The 16457-nt window shown below is 45.3% G+C and overlaps 1 protein-coding gene across 1 annotated transcript; it reads left to right on the top strand.

The window, feature by feature from the left end:
• Window positions 1-2101: 2101 nt before the first annotated feature.
• nudt14 (nudix (nucleoside diphosphate linked moiety X)-type motif 14) lies at window positions 2102-12009 on the top strand. The gene is made up of 5 exons (XM_052052090.1): window positions 2102-2285; window positions 7102-7145; window positions 9156-9220; window positions 9683-9983; window positions 11389-12009. Exons 1-5 carry the CDS (start codon window positions 2205-2207, stop codon window positions 11636-11638), a joined length of 741 nt encoding a protein of 246 aa, XP_051908050.1. The 5' UTR covers window positions 2102-2204; the 3' UTR covers window positions 11639-12009.
• Window positions 12010-16457: the final 4448 nt, after the last annotated feature.

Raw genomic sequence — 16457 nt, 5'->3', positions numbered from 1 at the left:
TGGAGCCACAGCAGCTGCCCACTTACATCAAGCCTTCGTGGTCCCTGACGGCTCAATGAGCGTCGCTTAACAGTTTTGTGACTTTAGTTATGACATGTGGCCAAATCAACAAAGGAATTTTTCAAACGGGGAATGTTGTAAATTTGTCTTGATTTGTGAAAGCCGACGCGGTTTCGTGTATGGGGCAGTGGTGTGTGGTTTCGGCCAAGAAGGTCTTTTCTGTTGGTCCAAACACTATCAGAAGCCCTGACCAACATTTACAATCTTAAATTCAAATCTTCTCTTGGCTGTGCGTGTTTGTGGATGTGCTCGATCACTCTTTGATAAACTTGTTCCTGTCAATCTTCACTCATATCATCCAGCATGTCATGTTCATCACATGCGCTTTCAACACTCTCTTTTTGAAACGCTTGCCCGGTGAGTGTCTTGAAGGATCTGCCAGAGAAGGTGAGCGGTGGCAAAACATCCAGACTTGTGGTTATTGTGTGACCCACACCCCTAGCTTGCTAACAGGGGAACAAGAGCCACCTTGACTAAGTGCATTCCCCGAGGCTCCGACCCAAATCCCTGCTTGACCCTTACTGATAAACTATGCTATGGATAGAACGGTGGAGAGATTTCCTTTAAAATAAGAACCAGTCCAAAGTTCCCACAGTCACAAATGTCTGTCTGTTTACGTCTCATGTTATATATGACAAAGCTTTTCCAAGCTGCGTTGAATGCGTATCCTGATTAGCCATTATTTGTATTGTGGGAATGCTGGATGCGATACCTTTCGTACCCCAGCATGTACCTTATGTAGGTGTCTGTTGTTGTGAAGATGAGCTGCTGTCATATGCGCATACAGCATTCCGACAGGGCACATGTAGACATGCACTATTTACACTCACACATTTTTCATCCTGCTTATTGTGCAGTTTCAATTATTGAGACTCACCCGATAAAATCTTATGTTTCTCATAAGAATCATTATTATGTCTATTGAATTAGACTGAATTAACCAAGATATTTTATTATGGTTTCCATGTATATTGACATAAGTATCATGACCTATGAAAAAACAAAGCAATTCAATGACTGCACAAGACTTTAAAAACAAACATTGGAAGAGGAGACGCAGACAGACAGAAAGAGAGAGTTTGGGGGCTTGAGAAGGCTCCAGGTTTTTCTTTGTCTTAAGCCCGATGCAGCCTGGCCTCTGTCAGGTGCCTGCAAGTTGTAATTGCTCACGACTTCCAATGCCTGGCACCCACATGTTCATGGAAGTTTGGGATTAACACGTTGCGGGTGCCCCAGGAGTAGCTGATAGGATTTTTGGAATCCTTTCTTTTTGTGGGCAACGTTCCATTCAGGCCCAGAAGAGGATAGACGACGATGCTTCTTTTTCTTCTACTTCTTGTTCTTCTTCCTCCTCCTCTTCCTCTTTTTCTTCTTCTTCGCGACTTCAGTGATGGAAAGCTTATACATTTGGAGTCCTGTCCATTTGGCAAAGTAACCAGTTTGGCATTCATTCACATCACTAGTATATGTTTTATTTATTCCACTTTTATGAGTGTGCCACTGCAACATGAGTTTAGTACAATACCTTCACTCAACAGGCCTCCCCTTCTTATCGTGCCCAGCAGCTTGGCCGGATCAGGCAGTATAAATTGGACTTGCCCAGAGGAGAGACGCCGTGTTCCTCTTACGGGTGCACTCATTGTTTCGTCTTGGCCTATATTTATTTTGATGTAAATCAGCTCACAAATGTGTTACGTCCTGCCCTTGTGTGTTGGGAGGCTCATTTGACGAAGGAAGTTCATTCAATTGAGATTGGGTGTCTACAGATAGCTTTCCATTATACAACTTTTATTAATACGTGGGGATGACATCATCCTAACCCACACACAGATGTAGGGTCGGGGTCAGAAAAGGGCTTCTACGGCCTCTTAATTAAAATGTTGATTTCGATTGATTGTACGATTGAACATGTGAACACATGCATTTTAAATCACTATCATGCTTTTTTTAACCACAGATTTTAAATATATATATATATTTTTTTACAGATTAATTTCTAATATTGTAGTCTTCGCCCTGGATGGATTCCTGTCGTCCCCGGATGACAGTTGTGTGTGGGTGTGTTGCCCTCTCCAGGCTTCCGTAGGATTCCTTTACTCTCCGTGTGTTTGCGGTGACAAACCAGCATCGCCGCGCGCCCAACTATGGACGAGATCAACAACATTGAAGTCGTTCCTTGCACAGAGTCCGATTACCTGAAGCCGTTCAGGGTGCACTACAACCAGGTAAGCTGTCTCGACGCGGTTGTCAAGGCTGGATGCTGCGGGTTAGCCCAACCCCCCTTCGATTCACTTTGGGAAGCTAGCACAACATGAAGACTACGCTGACCTCAAACAGTCGCTGACAGCAATCGTTAATAGTCACGTCCTAATCTATGGACTAGGACACGAGTCTATTGTGTCCTCGATTTTACAGTCGAGTCGGATTTTACATTTCTTTCTTTTGTTGTTGTCAAACCTGGCAGCGAATGTACAGCTCTAGCCTTGCATGCTAACGTTAGCCTGCTGCAGCAGTTACAAGTGCTGTTCGAGCATATGGTTTAAATGATCATATGTATGCATGCCCATTAACACAATTTGCATTGTTTGATGTCATGATTCTGCGACTAACAACCCAGCTGAGACTTGTTGAGAGCAAGAGCATCACAGAAAAAGTGTTCTGTTTCGTTGTAAAAAAAAAAAAATCCTCTGCAACACCACATGATATCGTCTTGAAAGATGAGTAAAGGTAGTCACAAATGTTTGTCTTTAAGATGTCAATCAATTTAGCTTAGACCTAAGGAAGCAACGTTAAAAGATTCCTCAGTTTTATTTTGTTTGGGTCTTCCTACACATCAATCCTGTTTTTTTTATAGTATACAAAATCCCCCAAAATAATCTATTTATTATTGCCATCATCGAGTAATACAATACATCACATCCAGAACCTCCTTTTTCACATTTTGTTTTTCATAGTTCCATTTGACCATTCACAATTTGTGTATTTTCTATCAATGTTGAGCAGCATCTTCAAATGGATCGTGTTGGACATTCAGTTGAAATACATACAAGGGGTGTACACTTAAGAGACACTTAATAGATACTAAAATGAATGTAAAGCCTATCAACCGTCTTACACTTAAAAAAAATTCTCAGGTTATCGGTTCCATGTTTTATTTGGCATTATTTTTTTAAATAAATAATTTCCTGTTTGTGAATGTTTTTTAAAATACAAATTCAGATATTTTAACAGCGGTGTGTTCACTTTCTATATTTCTTTGTCGCAGTTTATGTTCTGAAGTCACCAAAACTATGACCTGTTCCCATATCACTTGAAGCAGCTCTTGGGGAACGTGCCCTCAAGCTCGGTTACCATGGTGCTTATGGTTAGCACGTTTCTTTTCACCATTTGGGGTTCACACCTGTGACAGGCGGGTGGGGTGGGGTGGCTTTAAGCTTATCAAGACAATGGTGGAACAGCTAATACGGCAGATGGGCAACAAAAAGAGATGATGATGGTGACTGTTCTTGCCTCTCTTTTATCCTGCGCAACTCTTGGCCGGATCAGGATGGGCTGTTCAGGGAGTCCCCACAAAAGCTTTTCAGTTACACATCTTCCCCAAAAACCGCAACCTCCCAATCGTGTATATATATCCACACGCTCAAAGACACTAATCGTCGGAGCCCTAATAAGTGCTTCTCTTGATAGTTATTTGTTGTTGTTGATGTTTGGTTACCTATCAAAGTCGGTAACCGTCCCTGTTGACCCTGGGGCGGAGGGGAAAGGACACACTCGCCGTTGTTGCCTCATGTGAGTGTTGAATCACAAGTTGCTACTTCATGCAAGCTAATTACCTTCATTTATTCATGATAATGATTTGAATTATTCATCGTCGGTAGCTTACAGCCTGTGCGCACCCCGCCCCTCTTCGTCCTTCACTGAATGCACCCATTCTAATCGGAAAAAACGCATTGTTTCCCTTGAATTTTTATTGATCATATTCAACTTAAACAGCACAAGTAATTTCCATCTACTGGGATATCTTAAAAAAAATCAAGGGCATTCAAGAAAAAAAAGAGTAAAGGTTGTAAAAAATATGAAATAATCATGCTTTGCGTGAGTATGAATCCATCTTGACCTTTTGACCCATTACAGGCTTCGCTTGTGCAAGCGGATGAAAAATGTACTTGCATTGTTTCATCTTTTAGGGGGCAAAACGTGACCAATAGGAGCAGCCTGGAGCACCACACACTGTACATCTGTTAACTGAATATAAAAGTCAAGTGAAACACATCTTGCGCTGAGCTGTGTGACCGAGAGAGCGAGCGTTTTAAGGAAGTCTATAAAAAAAAGTCAACTGCTGTATCATAAATCTTGAATAGATCAATAAAAAAAGTGGCTATGTTGTTTACTTACGCTTAACTGTGATGTACTGTGACGCTTTGTTCCCTTTCCAGTTCCGTGGTCACGTTTTTTTTTTCCACAAGAGACCACAATAGACACGCAACAGAATGAACTGGCTTTATTAGTGCGTTTGAAAAAATAAATTACACACACTGTATATTTTTTTGCAGAGCCTACAAACATAGCACGTAAAGACTCAATGAGCTTATCTTTCATTTTGCAGAATTATCTTTTGTTCCTTTTTCTACCGCCGATCATTAGCGGAGCAGCTGTAAAATGCGCATGAGAGGCTTGCTGTAAAGATCTCTACTGAGGTGAAATTCCCCCCCCCCCCCCAAAAAAAAAAAACAACGGGAGAGCATATGTTAGGAATCAAAGAGTGCTATTGAATTGGAGGACGAGTTGATTTTTTTTTTTTGCCTCCTCACTTTTCTGCAGCAGCTGCCAGCTTTGTAGTGTTGAGTGGCCTGAGCGCAGGAGGTGCCTGTGCTGGTCATCGCACGTTAAGCACCTCAAAGATCAAGACGCTACGCACCACGCTCTCCAATGGACATTCAAACAGGAGTCTATCTTGTTTGATGCCCAAAGCCAGAGAGACCACATTCGTTTCAAGGACCTCTGGCTTCTCTTAGCCCCCCCCCCCCCCCCCCCATCCATGTCCCACTCACTGTCCGTCGGCTAATCACCATGTAGTAATCCACCATTGCACGTTAAACACGGTTCTGCACCTGCCCCCCCCCCCCCCCCCTCCCAGCCCTTCCTCTCAGCAAGAGGGCCCAGTAATGAGGTGAAGCCCACCATCTGGGAGTGCCGACAGGATCCTTGAAAGAGAATGGCCGCAACTGAGGATCATCCTTTTCGGATCCCAATTGTGGTCAAATCGATCTTCCGGTATGATTGAGCTGGCCTTTCTCTGACCCCCCCCCCCACCCCCCCTCCCACCTCATTTCTCGAAAGTTGTACACGTTTGGTTTGTTTCTGTATGGCTATGGAAAAGTGAAAGCTGGTTCATCCTATCCTGTGATGAAAGAAGAGGACCCACGTGCACTTCGCTAGACTCTTGCGATAATCAAATTCATTGCATGGCTTGTCCACATTCTCACTTTTCGTGCACGTTGAGTTTCGTCGAATAAGCTCTACGTGTTTGCCGACACTTTAGAGCCTTCCCTTTCATTTGACTGTGGACACCGAGAAAAACTTTCTGGCTGACAGGTTAAAAAAAAATGCCGGTGTTTCTGTGTGGGTGGCAAACTGGCAGGACTCAACAGGCTTCACAAATCTCTGCTTGTTTTGCAACTGCGTGGGGTGCGGCTAGCTTGGCCTCAACCGGGGAGTTATAGTATGTAAGACAATTGTTGGCACATGAGTAGATTTGAACTGATAAGGTCAAACATGGCGCACTCGGCGTCTTCAACCGATGAGAAAATCTACCTGTCTCCACTGCCAATTCTGTTCAGCCATTTTCTTTGGTTAAAGTCAGTACCAAACAAGCCCCCGCGTGTGTCATAAATGTATCGGCGGCGGCGGCGTGTGTTTAGAGCCACCGCATATTTATGATGAGCACCTTAATGAAACCGTGTCTCTGTGTGATGTCATATGCAGGTCACACAAACGCCACTTCTGTCCCTCGGCGCGACCGCCGCTTGGGCTGCAAAACCGCCCCGCCGACCGCGGTACAAATCCCACGTGCTAAAATAAGACACGGGTATGTCTCACGTCAGCCTCCTCGCCAGTCTGAGACGAAACGCGCTCACTTCCTCAGAACGCAAAGCACATTCCTCGACTCTTTTCGGCGACGCGAAACACGCGAGACGCCGTCAGCCGCTTCCCACACTGTGAACGCTTGCTCTCTTTTCCGCCGCTCTTTAATTGCACATCTAATGGCGTGTCATGCCGCACATCCTGTTGATGTGACAACATGACCGCCGGGCACATAAACAGCTATTTCCACCCTCCGCCATGCAAGCCCGACGACAATGGGGCATGTTTGAACATTGACTCATCAGGATTCCCTCCCTGAAAGCTAATCCGCCGCGTCGACGCCCATCTTTTCTTTTGGGAGACAATGCTTGAAGGTCATGTCCCCCCACCACCCCCCTCCCCCCCCAATCAGTTGATCGTGACCTTCTGACATCGGCGGTTGGTTGTCGGTGCCGACCAACGTCTCTTTCAAGTGCCTCATTCAATCTTGAATAATCTCCGACCACGAGATGTATTTGATAACGCCTCCGATCATCTGTCAAATCCGGTTCACCATCGTACGACGCAAACATATCGCCGCAACCTTTCACTCGTCTTTCAAGTTCCATCTATTCTCTGTCCATTTATCGTCCCGTTTCAAAGCGGAGAGTCCGATTAGTTTCCCCGGGATATTTGATCCGAGGGGCTGCAAATAGCCGGGGTTTCAAGATGCACGTCGGGCTCGCGTCGTTTTACAAGTCGGCATCGGGTTCAAAGAATGCGTTTGCTTTTGGCGGCAAGCCAGACTCAATAAATCAAAGATGATTTGACATCCTTGAATTCAAGGGCCCGCGCATCAAAGGGATCATTACGGATGTGCGTCACCCTTCCGCTTTTACCCCGGCGTCGAAACATGTCAATCGGCTTATTGTGATTGCGTTTGCTCACGCTGTCTGCTTCCATCTGATTTCTTCACAGAATGGCACAAAAAAGTCCTGGGACTTCATGCGAACCCACGACAGGTAAATCAAGCAAACCCTTTCCGCACCAATTGCGCACGTTCACTCGAGTGGTACAAGTGTCGATGTGTGAGTTTGTGTTCGGCTCAGGGGTCTCGTCACTGGTTATAAATGTGGAAGGCGTCACAGGGTGCCCTGTCAGCGAAAAATCCCGCTCCCTGCCGCGTTTTGTCTGCGTCTCGGGTCATTTAAGCCTCTTTTCCTCTTCTCCCGACCCCGAACCGAGGGCCACGTGAGAAATAGTCCCGCCGAGACGGACACAAGAAATAGGCAACTTGTCTCGAGGTGCAAACGCTGCCAAAACACGATTTCCCGTTTTGACGCGTCATGAATGGGCCAAAATTTGTTTTGGATTTCTGTTCAAGTGGGCTTAGCAGTTTCCCCTCAACAGTTATGTCTACACGAGTCTTAACGCTCTAGCTTCTGTTTTGAGACCATTTTGGGGGAAAAGGAAAAAAAAAACCCCACCCACCTTAATTACCATGACTGCAATGACCACAGAATGTCCTGAGGGATGCGATGATCATCATCCGCCAGCGCCACAAAAACATGTGTGCGCTTGGTGGGTAGAAGTCCCATTGTCTTGTTATTTTGACACCTTTGTGTTTTGCGGTGGCAGACTGGCGCTTTCCAAGAAACCAGCTTTGAAAACAGAAAAAAATAAAAATAAAAAAAACGCGAGGTTAGAACACATCCGTCGCGCGTAACCGCAACTCCTTGAATAACATTGCGCCAGTCGCGCCGTCAACTTTAAACGCTTCTCTTATTTTGCATCAGAGGAAACGACATGCGCCGGCTGTTTTGGTACTTGCCAACATCAGCGCTTTTCACCTTCGACCTGCTCTTCACGTCCCCCCCCCTCATATCCCGACTGTCTGCTTTCGAGCCCCTTTTGAAACGCTCGCTCGTTTAACGATGCATGCAAAGCCCCGAGCGGCTCGGTATAAGCGTTTTGTCCGTGGGAAGCTGCAGAAGATGTAAATGGTGTAGAAACACTTCAAAAAGACCGCCTGCCCTCAAGGGACAGCTTCCGTGCCTCAGGCCTGCATATGCATACCCCATTTTCTCGCCTCCAATCTGTTGCTGCATAATTGTACCTATTCCCCTTGCTCTGCTGCCATTATATTTTGAAACAACCCTTTTTTTCCCCTCCCCTTTCTCAACTCTTGCAGAAGTTCCCGGTACTTGTCGGTCTCTTTGTTTTTTTTTTTTACTCTTCTCTTGAGTTCATGGGCAACTAGCTCAGTAGTGTTTAAGTTTTTGTTGTTGTTGTTAGCAGGTGTGCACAGACTTTTTTTTAGCAGGCAAGCCACTTATAAATTGACCAAGTCAAAATGTATTTCTCAATATGCTGAGAATTCTTTAAGTGTACCATACTATTGTGTTGTATAAATTCCACCACTAGGGAGCACTAATGAGAGGAGAGTCTTGGGTAGTCGAGAGAGAATCCGAAGAAGAACGTAGCCGATGAAAAAGGAGAGTTGTTAAATGCCGCCTTACGACTACGCGCTCATTGAAAATAAAACAAAGTAGAAAGGGACGAGAAGCATGCTTCTTGGAACACAACAAACGTACTGCATGTTGGTTTCGTTTGCATATTGTGCAACATGAATTCATGACTAAACGTGCACGCTGAGCCATTCGGTGAAAAGGGGCGATCATCCGCATGCATGGCTCGGCAAATCAGCGTCGCATTATTTCCCCTCATAAAATAGCCTCATCATTCTGCACTGCTTCGTATTAGAGAGAAAAGTGTCTGCCGTTGCCACGGCGATCCTCGATAAACATCTCTGGTGATAATCAATTTTGGCAATTTTAATTGCGGAAGGTGAATGCTCAACGCGTCTGCTAACCTACGTTCATCGTTGTTGATTTGCATTAATCACACGGGACTGACTTTCAAATCTGTTACTCTTGACGACAGTCGTCGTATCGACTATTTGTCATGTACTTATTGCTTTCTTATATACATTTGCCTAAGAGCTTTTTATCTTTTCCCCCTTTTATCCTCAGCGTGTCCGTGCTGATATTCAACACCACCTCCCACTGTTTTGTTCTTGTCAAGCAGTTCCGTCCAGGTATGTTTCATCCGCCCACCGGCTTCAAAGCACACAAAACATTGTCTGCTGGTACCCTGGGGTGTGGCTTATTTATGTTCCACCTTTCGCCGTGTGAGATTTTGATTGTTAAAGCACTTTCACTGAAAATGTAGTACACTTACAAATCCTGTTTATTGATGTGGATTGGAGCCACAATGCTCAAATGCAGCGCAAGAGGCCCACCTCTTTTGTGACACAATACCAGAGGCCTTTTCGCACTGCACTTTTAAATGCAAGGAAGTCTGGGTATTGATACGTTTTTCCGCTCCGAGAATAATGACGACGTAGTACCCTTAATCTGAATCTTGACCTCACATTTGAGGCTTCATTATTTTTGTACAACCTTGTCAATTGCCTCCACAAGAATAATGTTTACATTGCTCGATTTGATCAATATGGCCGAATGAAACTCGCAGACTAAAATGAGTGTCGGCCCTCCAGCTGTATACATGAGCGAGTGGGAACGGACCAAAACGCAGCCATGTCAGCCCGCCGAAAAAACGGAGGATGGGGCCAGCGAAGCGGTCGCCTCAGGCTCGGAGAGTCGGGAAGAGCGGGCTGACGCGGAGGGGGGGAGCTCATCCGCGTGGCCTCCGGCGGCCACGGGCATCACGTACGAGCTGTGCGCCGGGCTGGTGGACAAACCCGACCTCTCCTTGGAAGAGATCGCCAGACAGGAAGTGCTGGAGGAATGCGGCTATGACGTACCGGCTTCCAAACTCAAGCGGATTACTTCTTACAGGTGAGCGTACAAATAACTGTGTTGTGTCGACCGACAAGCACCGGCACCGCGTGCATTCTATTTCTGCACACCCGTTCTATATGCATATTTATGCGTGCCTTTTATCTTGTCAGTCATTGATTTAAATCAAAGCTTTGAGCGTGTAGCACCTTTCATACTTAAGATAATTATTCACGCTGTAATTGACGCCTATGCCGTTGAACTATCCGAACATCAATGTTGTTAGAATGTGGGAGGAAACCCGAGGACCTACAAATTACGGCGAGAGTGCAGCAAGTGCATTGACGTGCCCTTCAAAATAAAGCGCCTCTGTCAAACCAAACGTCGCTTTTCGTTCACCGCCGACGACCGATTTTCTTCGGGTCACGCAAGCGAGGTGGAAGGACGCATCAGGGGAGCCGTCCGTCTTTTTAAACGTATTTAGAGGGCTGCAGACCAGACCAAAAACAATCCCACGTTAGCCCAGCCGCACCTGCGCAGCCCGTGACTGGCGGCTCTCATAACTCTTCTTTTGATATGACTCGGGCGCCTCCTCCAGCTTTGTTGGTGTCGTCTATGGTCGATATTACGTGTGGGCCTCTCGCATTTAATAGATTGCTATCGCCTTAACCCTCATGACCCAGATGAGGGTGCTTTTGACAGAAGTGCGCTGCGCTGCGCGGCGAAGCTGAATGCTCGGGTCGCGGCCCGCTGCGATGATTCCGCCTGGCGGCTAAACGGCCTTTGTCGAGCTTTCTAAATAAGGAAAGAGTGAAATGACAGGTCTCACGCTGCACAGGATGTTATTTGGGGTAAGCAAATGTTACACGATATCTGATACATCAGATAGCGACATTGATCTCTAATCTATCCTTTTCACAATGCCCTGGCTTTTTCTGGGGCGGTGGGGGGGCTTGTTTTTTTTTCTTGCAGATTGGTACCTGCATCAAGGTCAATTGTTTTTTCTTATTGTAAAGTGTCCTTGGGTGTCTTGAAAGGCGCTTATAAATAAAATGTATTATTATTATTATTATTATTATTATTGTTTCCCTCGATGCTTGCAATCGTACACGCGTGTACATATTGCCATTTGAAAGAAGAGACAATCCATAAAAATCACAATTTCTCGCGGCATACACACGAGCAGTTCCAGCAAATGTGGTCCATCTAATATTTGATTTCTTCCTGCGCTTATCGGGCTCCAAAACGAAATTGCACTCACGTAAAATGTAAACAGCACAGCAGGGGGTGCATCGCATCATCGGTTTCGATCGGTCCACTCATGACCATCGAAAACAAACAAACAGCGGGGTCGTCGTTGTTTTTTTTTTCCATATTAACTTGCGAATTAAATTATTTTTAGGATTGTGTACCGCTTATTTGTCAAGTAGCAGCACGCGTTTATGGCACCCTCTTTTGTCTCCAGGTCCGGCGTGGGAGTCACAGGGTCCAAGCAGACCATGTTTTATGCCGAGGTATCCGACGACAATTGCGTGAGCGCGGGCGGAGGTGAGCCTCGGGAGGGCGAGCTCATTGAGGTGGTCAAAGTTCCGTTGCACGAAGCCATGACCTTTGCCTACAACGAGCGCATTCCCAAAACCATGGGCGTCATCTTTAGCTTCATATGGTTCCATAACAATATGTCTCCCAAGTACAAGATCTCCACCAACGTGTAACTAGCGTTAACGTTTATGTCAATCGCCGGCCCAGCGCAGTCACTCACTTTCTCACGTCATCACCCCCCCCCCCCCCTCCCGACCCCTCACCCCCGCCTTTTTTTTTGTGCCATCTGCCATCGTGTACCGTATTTTAACATTTTGCCCTCTCGGACCCGTATGTGATGTCCAAACATTTTCCTCAAAGAAAGTGCTCTCTTGCACTTTTCTCATGTTACTGTTTTTCGTTTTCCAATGTACGGCACCGCTTATCCAAAATGGCTTCATATCACTGATTTTATATGCCTGCCCGACTGACCGGAAGACACTCGCAGACCTAACGGCTCAAACAACAAGCTCTCAACCACTTTTGGTTTTATCGTTGAGAAAAATATATATATAAATAAATATTTTTATTGGTTGTCAAATCTCTTTTGGCTTACGTTGCAATCCTAAAAGTTGATGTTTTGGGGCGGATGTCAACTGTCAAACTATATTTTAGTGTAAGGTAATGAATTCGATTTGGCACGTATATGCATGAGCAATATTATCCTTCGAGAGTCGAAGCAGCGCTTTGCGAAAAGCTCAGGTCCAAATGTTCAAATGCTCGGTCCGATTCTCTGTGATGATGGGCCAGCATTTAGCATCACATTTCAGACTTACTGGCAGCAAAGTTTCAATCTTCTCAATATCTGTGAAAAAGGTGGAAAAGCTCAAAGCGGCACAGTCGATACCACGTGGGTGTAAAAGTGAGAATTGAGTTTTTCGGAAAAAGAACACCACTGTGACAGATCTCCTTTTTTTTTTTTTTTTTTTTTTAGCGCAAAAGAACTGATGACAATCGACATTTAAACGAGGAGGTCATTTACCGTATGAAAATGCTTTGAAAAACATTCCTCGAACCGTAAGCAATAGTATTGTTTCAGGTGTCCTCGTGCAATGATTTCATAGTGTTCCTTCTGACCTGCGCGAACAATATTTTCGATACTCTCCTCTGAGCCATACCTTGACGCAGGGTTGAACATCCAGCTTTAGTTTTAGGACCCCCGAGGGACGGATGCGATCCCACCGTGTGCAAAAAAAAAAAAAAAAAAAATCCGCCGCTCGCTAAACACGTATCGCACACATTTTTCATATTTCATCCATTAAAACCCGTGAGCATTCGCACCACGTGCTTTTGTCTTCAACCAGCCATCGTTGACGCGCGATCGTGACATTTTCCCCTCTGAAAGCCATAAACTCCGCCTCTTAAAGGCACATGCTAATCGAGGTCGATGGTTATGTAATTAGTTGTTGCGTATGGCGACTAGGGCCACGCGCTCCACGTTTTAAGGCACTTCTACCTCCGTCACTCAGGCATGGAACGCGACTCTCTTGTGCCTGTTTGCTGTCGACAAGGCGCCGGACATATCCGACCTTTCAGCCTCACGGCAGACGTTTCCAAATTTATCACATTCAATCAAACCAGATTCCCGTGTTTAATGTCCCCCGTGGCCACACTGTAGTCGCTTCTTTAACGTTCACGGATTTATTTTTGTCTTTGCATTTTTATTTTTTTACTTTTTTTTTTTTTTTTTGGAAGTAGGTGCTACGTGTAGTGTTCGTGAAGTGAGACAGGTGGCGTACCGCTAAATTGGGAGTTGATACGTGGGTGCTGCAGTTCATTCGTCTGAGCAGCAACTGTAAAGTAAATTTTTCTCACTTTTTCATTCGACAGCGCAGCTATTTTTCTTTTTTTGAGGGGGAGCAGACTCGTAGCTGGATTTACGCATACGACGGGATGATAATCCGCTAGAAAACGTTTCATCCTGCAGACTCGTTACAAGAAATGCAAAGTTGTTGGTTTTTTTTTTTCTTTTAAACCACAAGTTCTTTTTCTTCAAGTGGAACAAAAAGATGTTTTTGTGCGTTTCTTTTCTGTTGTTGCAGATTGAGCTCTTTTTAAAAAAAAAATTAAATTAAATAAGTATTTTCTCAAAGACATGCAGACATATTTTACACTTTATCAAGAGTGTTTGGTCTTTGTGGATGTCGTTTTTCTGTCATGTTCCAAATCTGTTCGGTTAATTCCCTAAATGTTAATATATGATACTTTTAAAACATGATTCTTGGTACCAACAAACTTGTGTTGATTTAAATATGATATTTTGCATGTGCACTTATTGTGATGGGTTCAACTGCATTAAGTTGAAATAAAAATGGGTTGGATGCCCCAAAATAATGCTGAGAAATTGTCATTTCTTTACATTTCTCAACAACAATAGCTGTGACGTCAAGCATCGTTTCATCAATAGTCACCGTCGTTTTGCCTTTTACAAACCCGTGACGTGGTGGCGTTGTGACGTTCGGACTGAGAGTGAAGTCAGCGTTCCGTTGAGGGACCTCTTGTCCGTTTCCCACGTGTGTGCCATTCATCTGCGAGTTAGTCTTGGCCTTTGGCTTACTCAAAAGATTCTCTTCCTCAAGCAAGCTGAAGTGCCCTCTCGCCATTTCCTTGCGCAACTCGAGGTCCCCGATTGGTGTCAGAAGTCAGATTGCAGGGTTGGCGCTCACGCTCGAGTGACTTTGTCGCAGACGCTGGAAGGAGCTCACGCGGGATGGATGTGACTGACGGTTGCGTTTGATGCAAGCGAGTCTTTGATTTGATCGACGAGAAATGTCAAAGGATTTGACGGGAACGAACTACCCGCAGCGCTTTGCGTTCAGCGACTTGACCATTTACAACATCGCGCATGCGCCAGCGCAAAGTCGATCACATCATCATCGATGCGAATGTAACATCTCCTTTACTCTGGCTGTAGTTTTCGGCGGGTCATACGGTGCAGAAACTCGTATGACAGGTGTCCCTATTCAAGTCTCTTGAGTGACTGTGTGTTTTCGTTATACCGGCATCAGAACCGAAAGAGAAAGAAAATCTTTGTTGAGAGAGAGAAGCCAGCAAATTCATTTGACGCTCATCCGTGAGACTGTTGAGATAGCGACATTCCACAGTCAGTCAGTCATTCTACTCAACTGCGATGCAATTGCTATTCATACGCGTCACCTTATGAAAAATGACTTCCTACAGCGCTTGATATCCGTCTTAGCAACTCGCTCTGTCACTTCCAAAACAGAATGGCGGCACGGAATGCCGTACATCTTCTGGTTTTAACAACGCCACCAATTTGATAATAATAAATGCATGAACTCAATCCCTGTCATGATCGTGCCCCGCCACACCGACAATTCAGCAACGACCTGAACGGGCTGGCTGCATAGACGCTTTGATGTTGTAACAGGACACAAGGGATGGGTCTGCCCTCCAGAGACCATCTGCATGTGCGTCGGCCCGGCAGATGGATTACTCTTGTCAACGTGACCCATTCACGGGTGGGAATTAAGAGCAAGATGAGATGCACCTCCACAGTTAAAAGCTAACACAATTCCATCGCAGTCCCCATCTGTATGCTAATGAGGCCTTGTGGGAGAGGGGGGGGGGGGTGTCACTCTTGTTGGCCGTCACAAACAAAACAAAACTTTTTTTCCCCCTGGAAATATCATCTTCATGAAGGACATGCAGTAAAGAAGTATTCGAGCCACGCGGGCGTGTTGTAATCGTACATCATCATGATTGCAATATTTGAAATTCATGCCATGCATGGAAACCACCTGGCCCATTCGTAGCTGCCGAAAGCTGGAGGCAATCCCAGTTCAATTTGGTTGAAAGGCCGAGACACCCTAGCGTGGGAACTGAGCTTTGTCATCAAATTATGACATATATATACATATATATATGTGTGTGCGTGTTCAAATCTTTCCTTTCTGTGCGAAGTTGGCATATTGTCCACGTGCTTGCATATTCTGGCTTCCTCACATTCCAAAACCCTGCGTGTGTGGTTAATTATAGACTATACGGATGGTTGTTTGTTTATATGTGGCCTGCAACTATTGGCGACCAGTCCGGGGTGGACCCCACCTACAGTCCAAAGACAGCTAGGATAGGGCCCCAAGTCACCCGTGACCAATATGCGGACAAGAACAGCAGAAAATTGATGGGTGGGCGGAATATTGATGCTTTGCCTTTCTGTACGTTTATACTTAAAATTATACTGTGCATGGAATTTTATACTCATTAAGAATATTTGGCCTTAATGGAAGTCTGTGTGTTCTTCTCTGTTTCACTAGTACGGTCATGTGAATTATTTTGTGCATTAAAAAGCCCTGTAACCTTGGTCAACTCAGGCGTAGCCCGCGAGGATGAGAGTTCGGCCACACCTGGGCTAAAACAAACCCTGTGGACGAGGTTATAGTTGCGCAGGAGATTGTTAATATCTCCTGTGCACTCCCCCTCTTGACAAGAATTTTATTATCCAACGGTTGGAAGAGGAACATCTGTGACTTCCAAACAAGCTCACGGTAACGTTTTCAGCTTTCAATTTCCGGGTACGCTTTGTTAGCACATATACATTTTTTTCCCCCTTCATTAAATACAATCCATTTATGCATTGTAATCGACATTTTCATCTCTCCACACCTAATCGCAGAAACGCTGTTTTTTTTCTCTCTTGCAGAGGGGTCGCGACCTCATGGATTAGCATCTTGCTTTGAGGAAGAGCTGCGGGTGAGGGGACTGGTGGTCCAGTCATAGATAAGGACGGAGGTGAACGCCGACAACTTGTTTCTGCTTTGAAACCGACCAAAGCTGACCCGCCGTTTGAGGTTTTGCTTCAGTCTCTGTAAGCAAGTTGCGCTCAGCGTCTGCTGTGGCTTATCGGGTTATTTACGAGTGACCAGCGGCCTTACCTGAAGGGGCTGATGGCACGGGCTGAAGGGCCGTCTGTTTACATGCCTCCACATGTGG

The sequence above is a fragment of the Hippocampus zosterae genome, chromosome 19, assembly GCF_025434085.1.
Source record: "Hippocampus zosterae strain Florida chromosome 19, ASM2543408v3, whole genome shotgun sequence".
NCBI lineage: Eukaryota > Metazoa > Chordata > Actinopteri > Syngnathiformes > Syngnathidae > Hippocampus > Hippocampus zosterae.
Note: the sequence above shows the minus strand (reverse complement) of the source record. Positions and strands in the feature narration are given on the sequence as shown.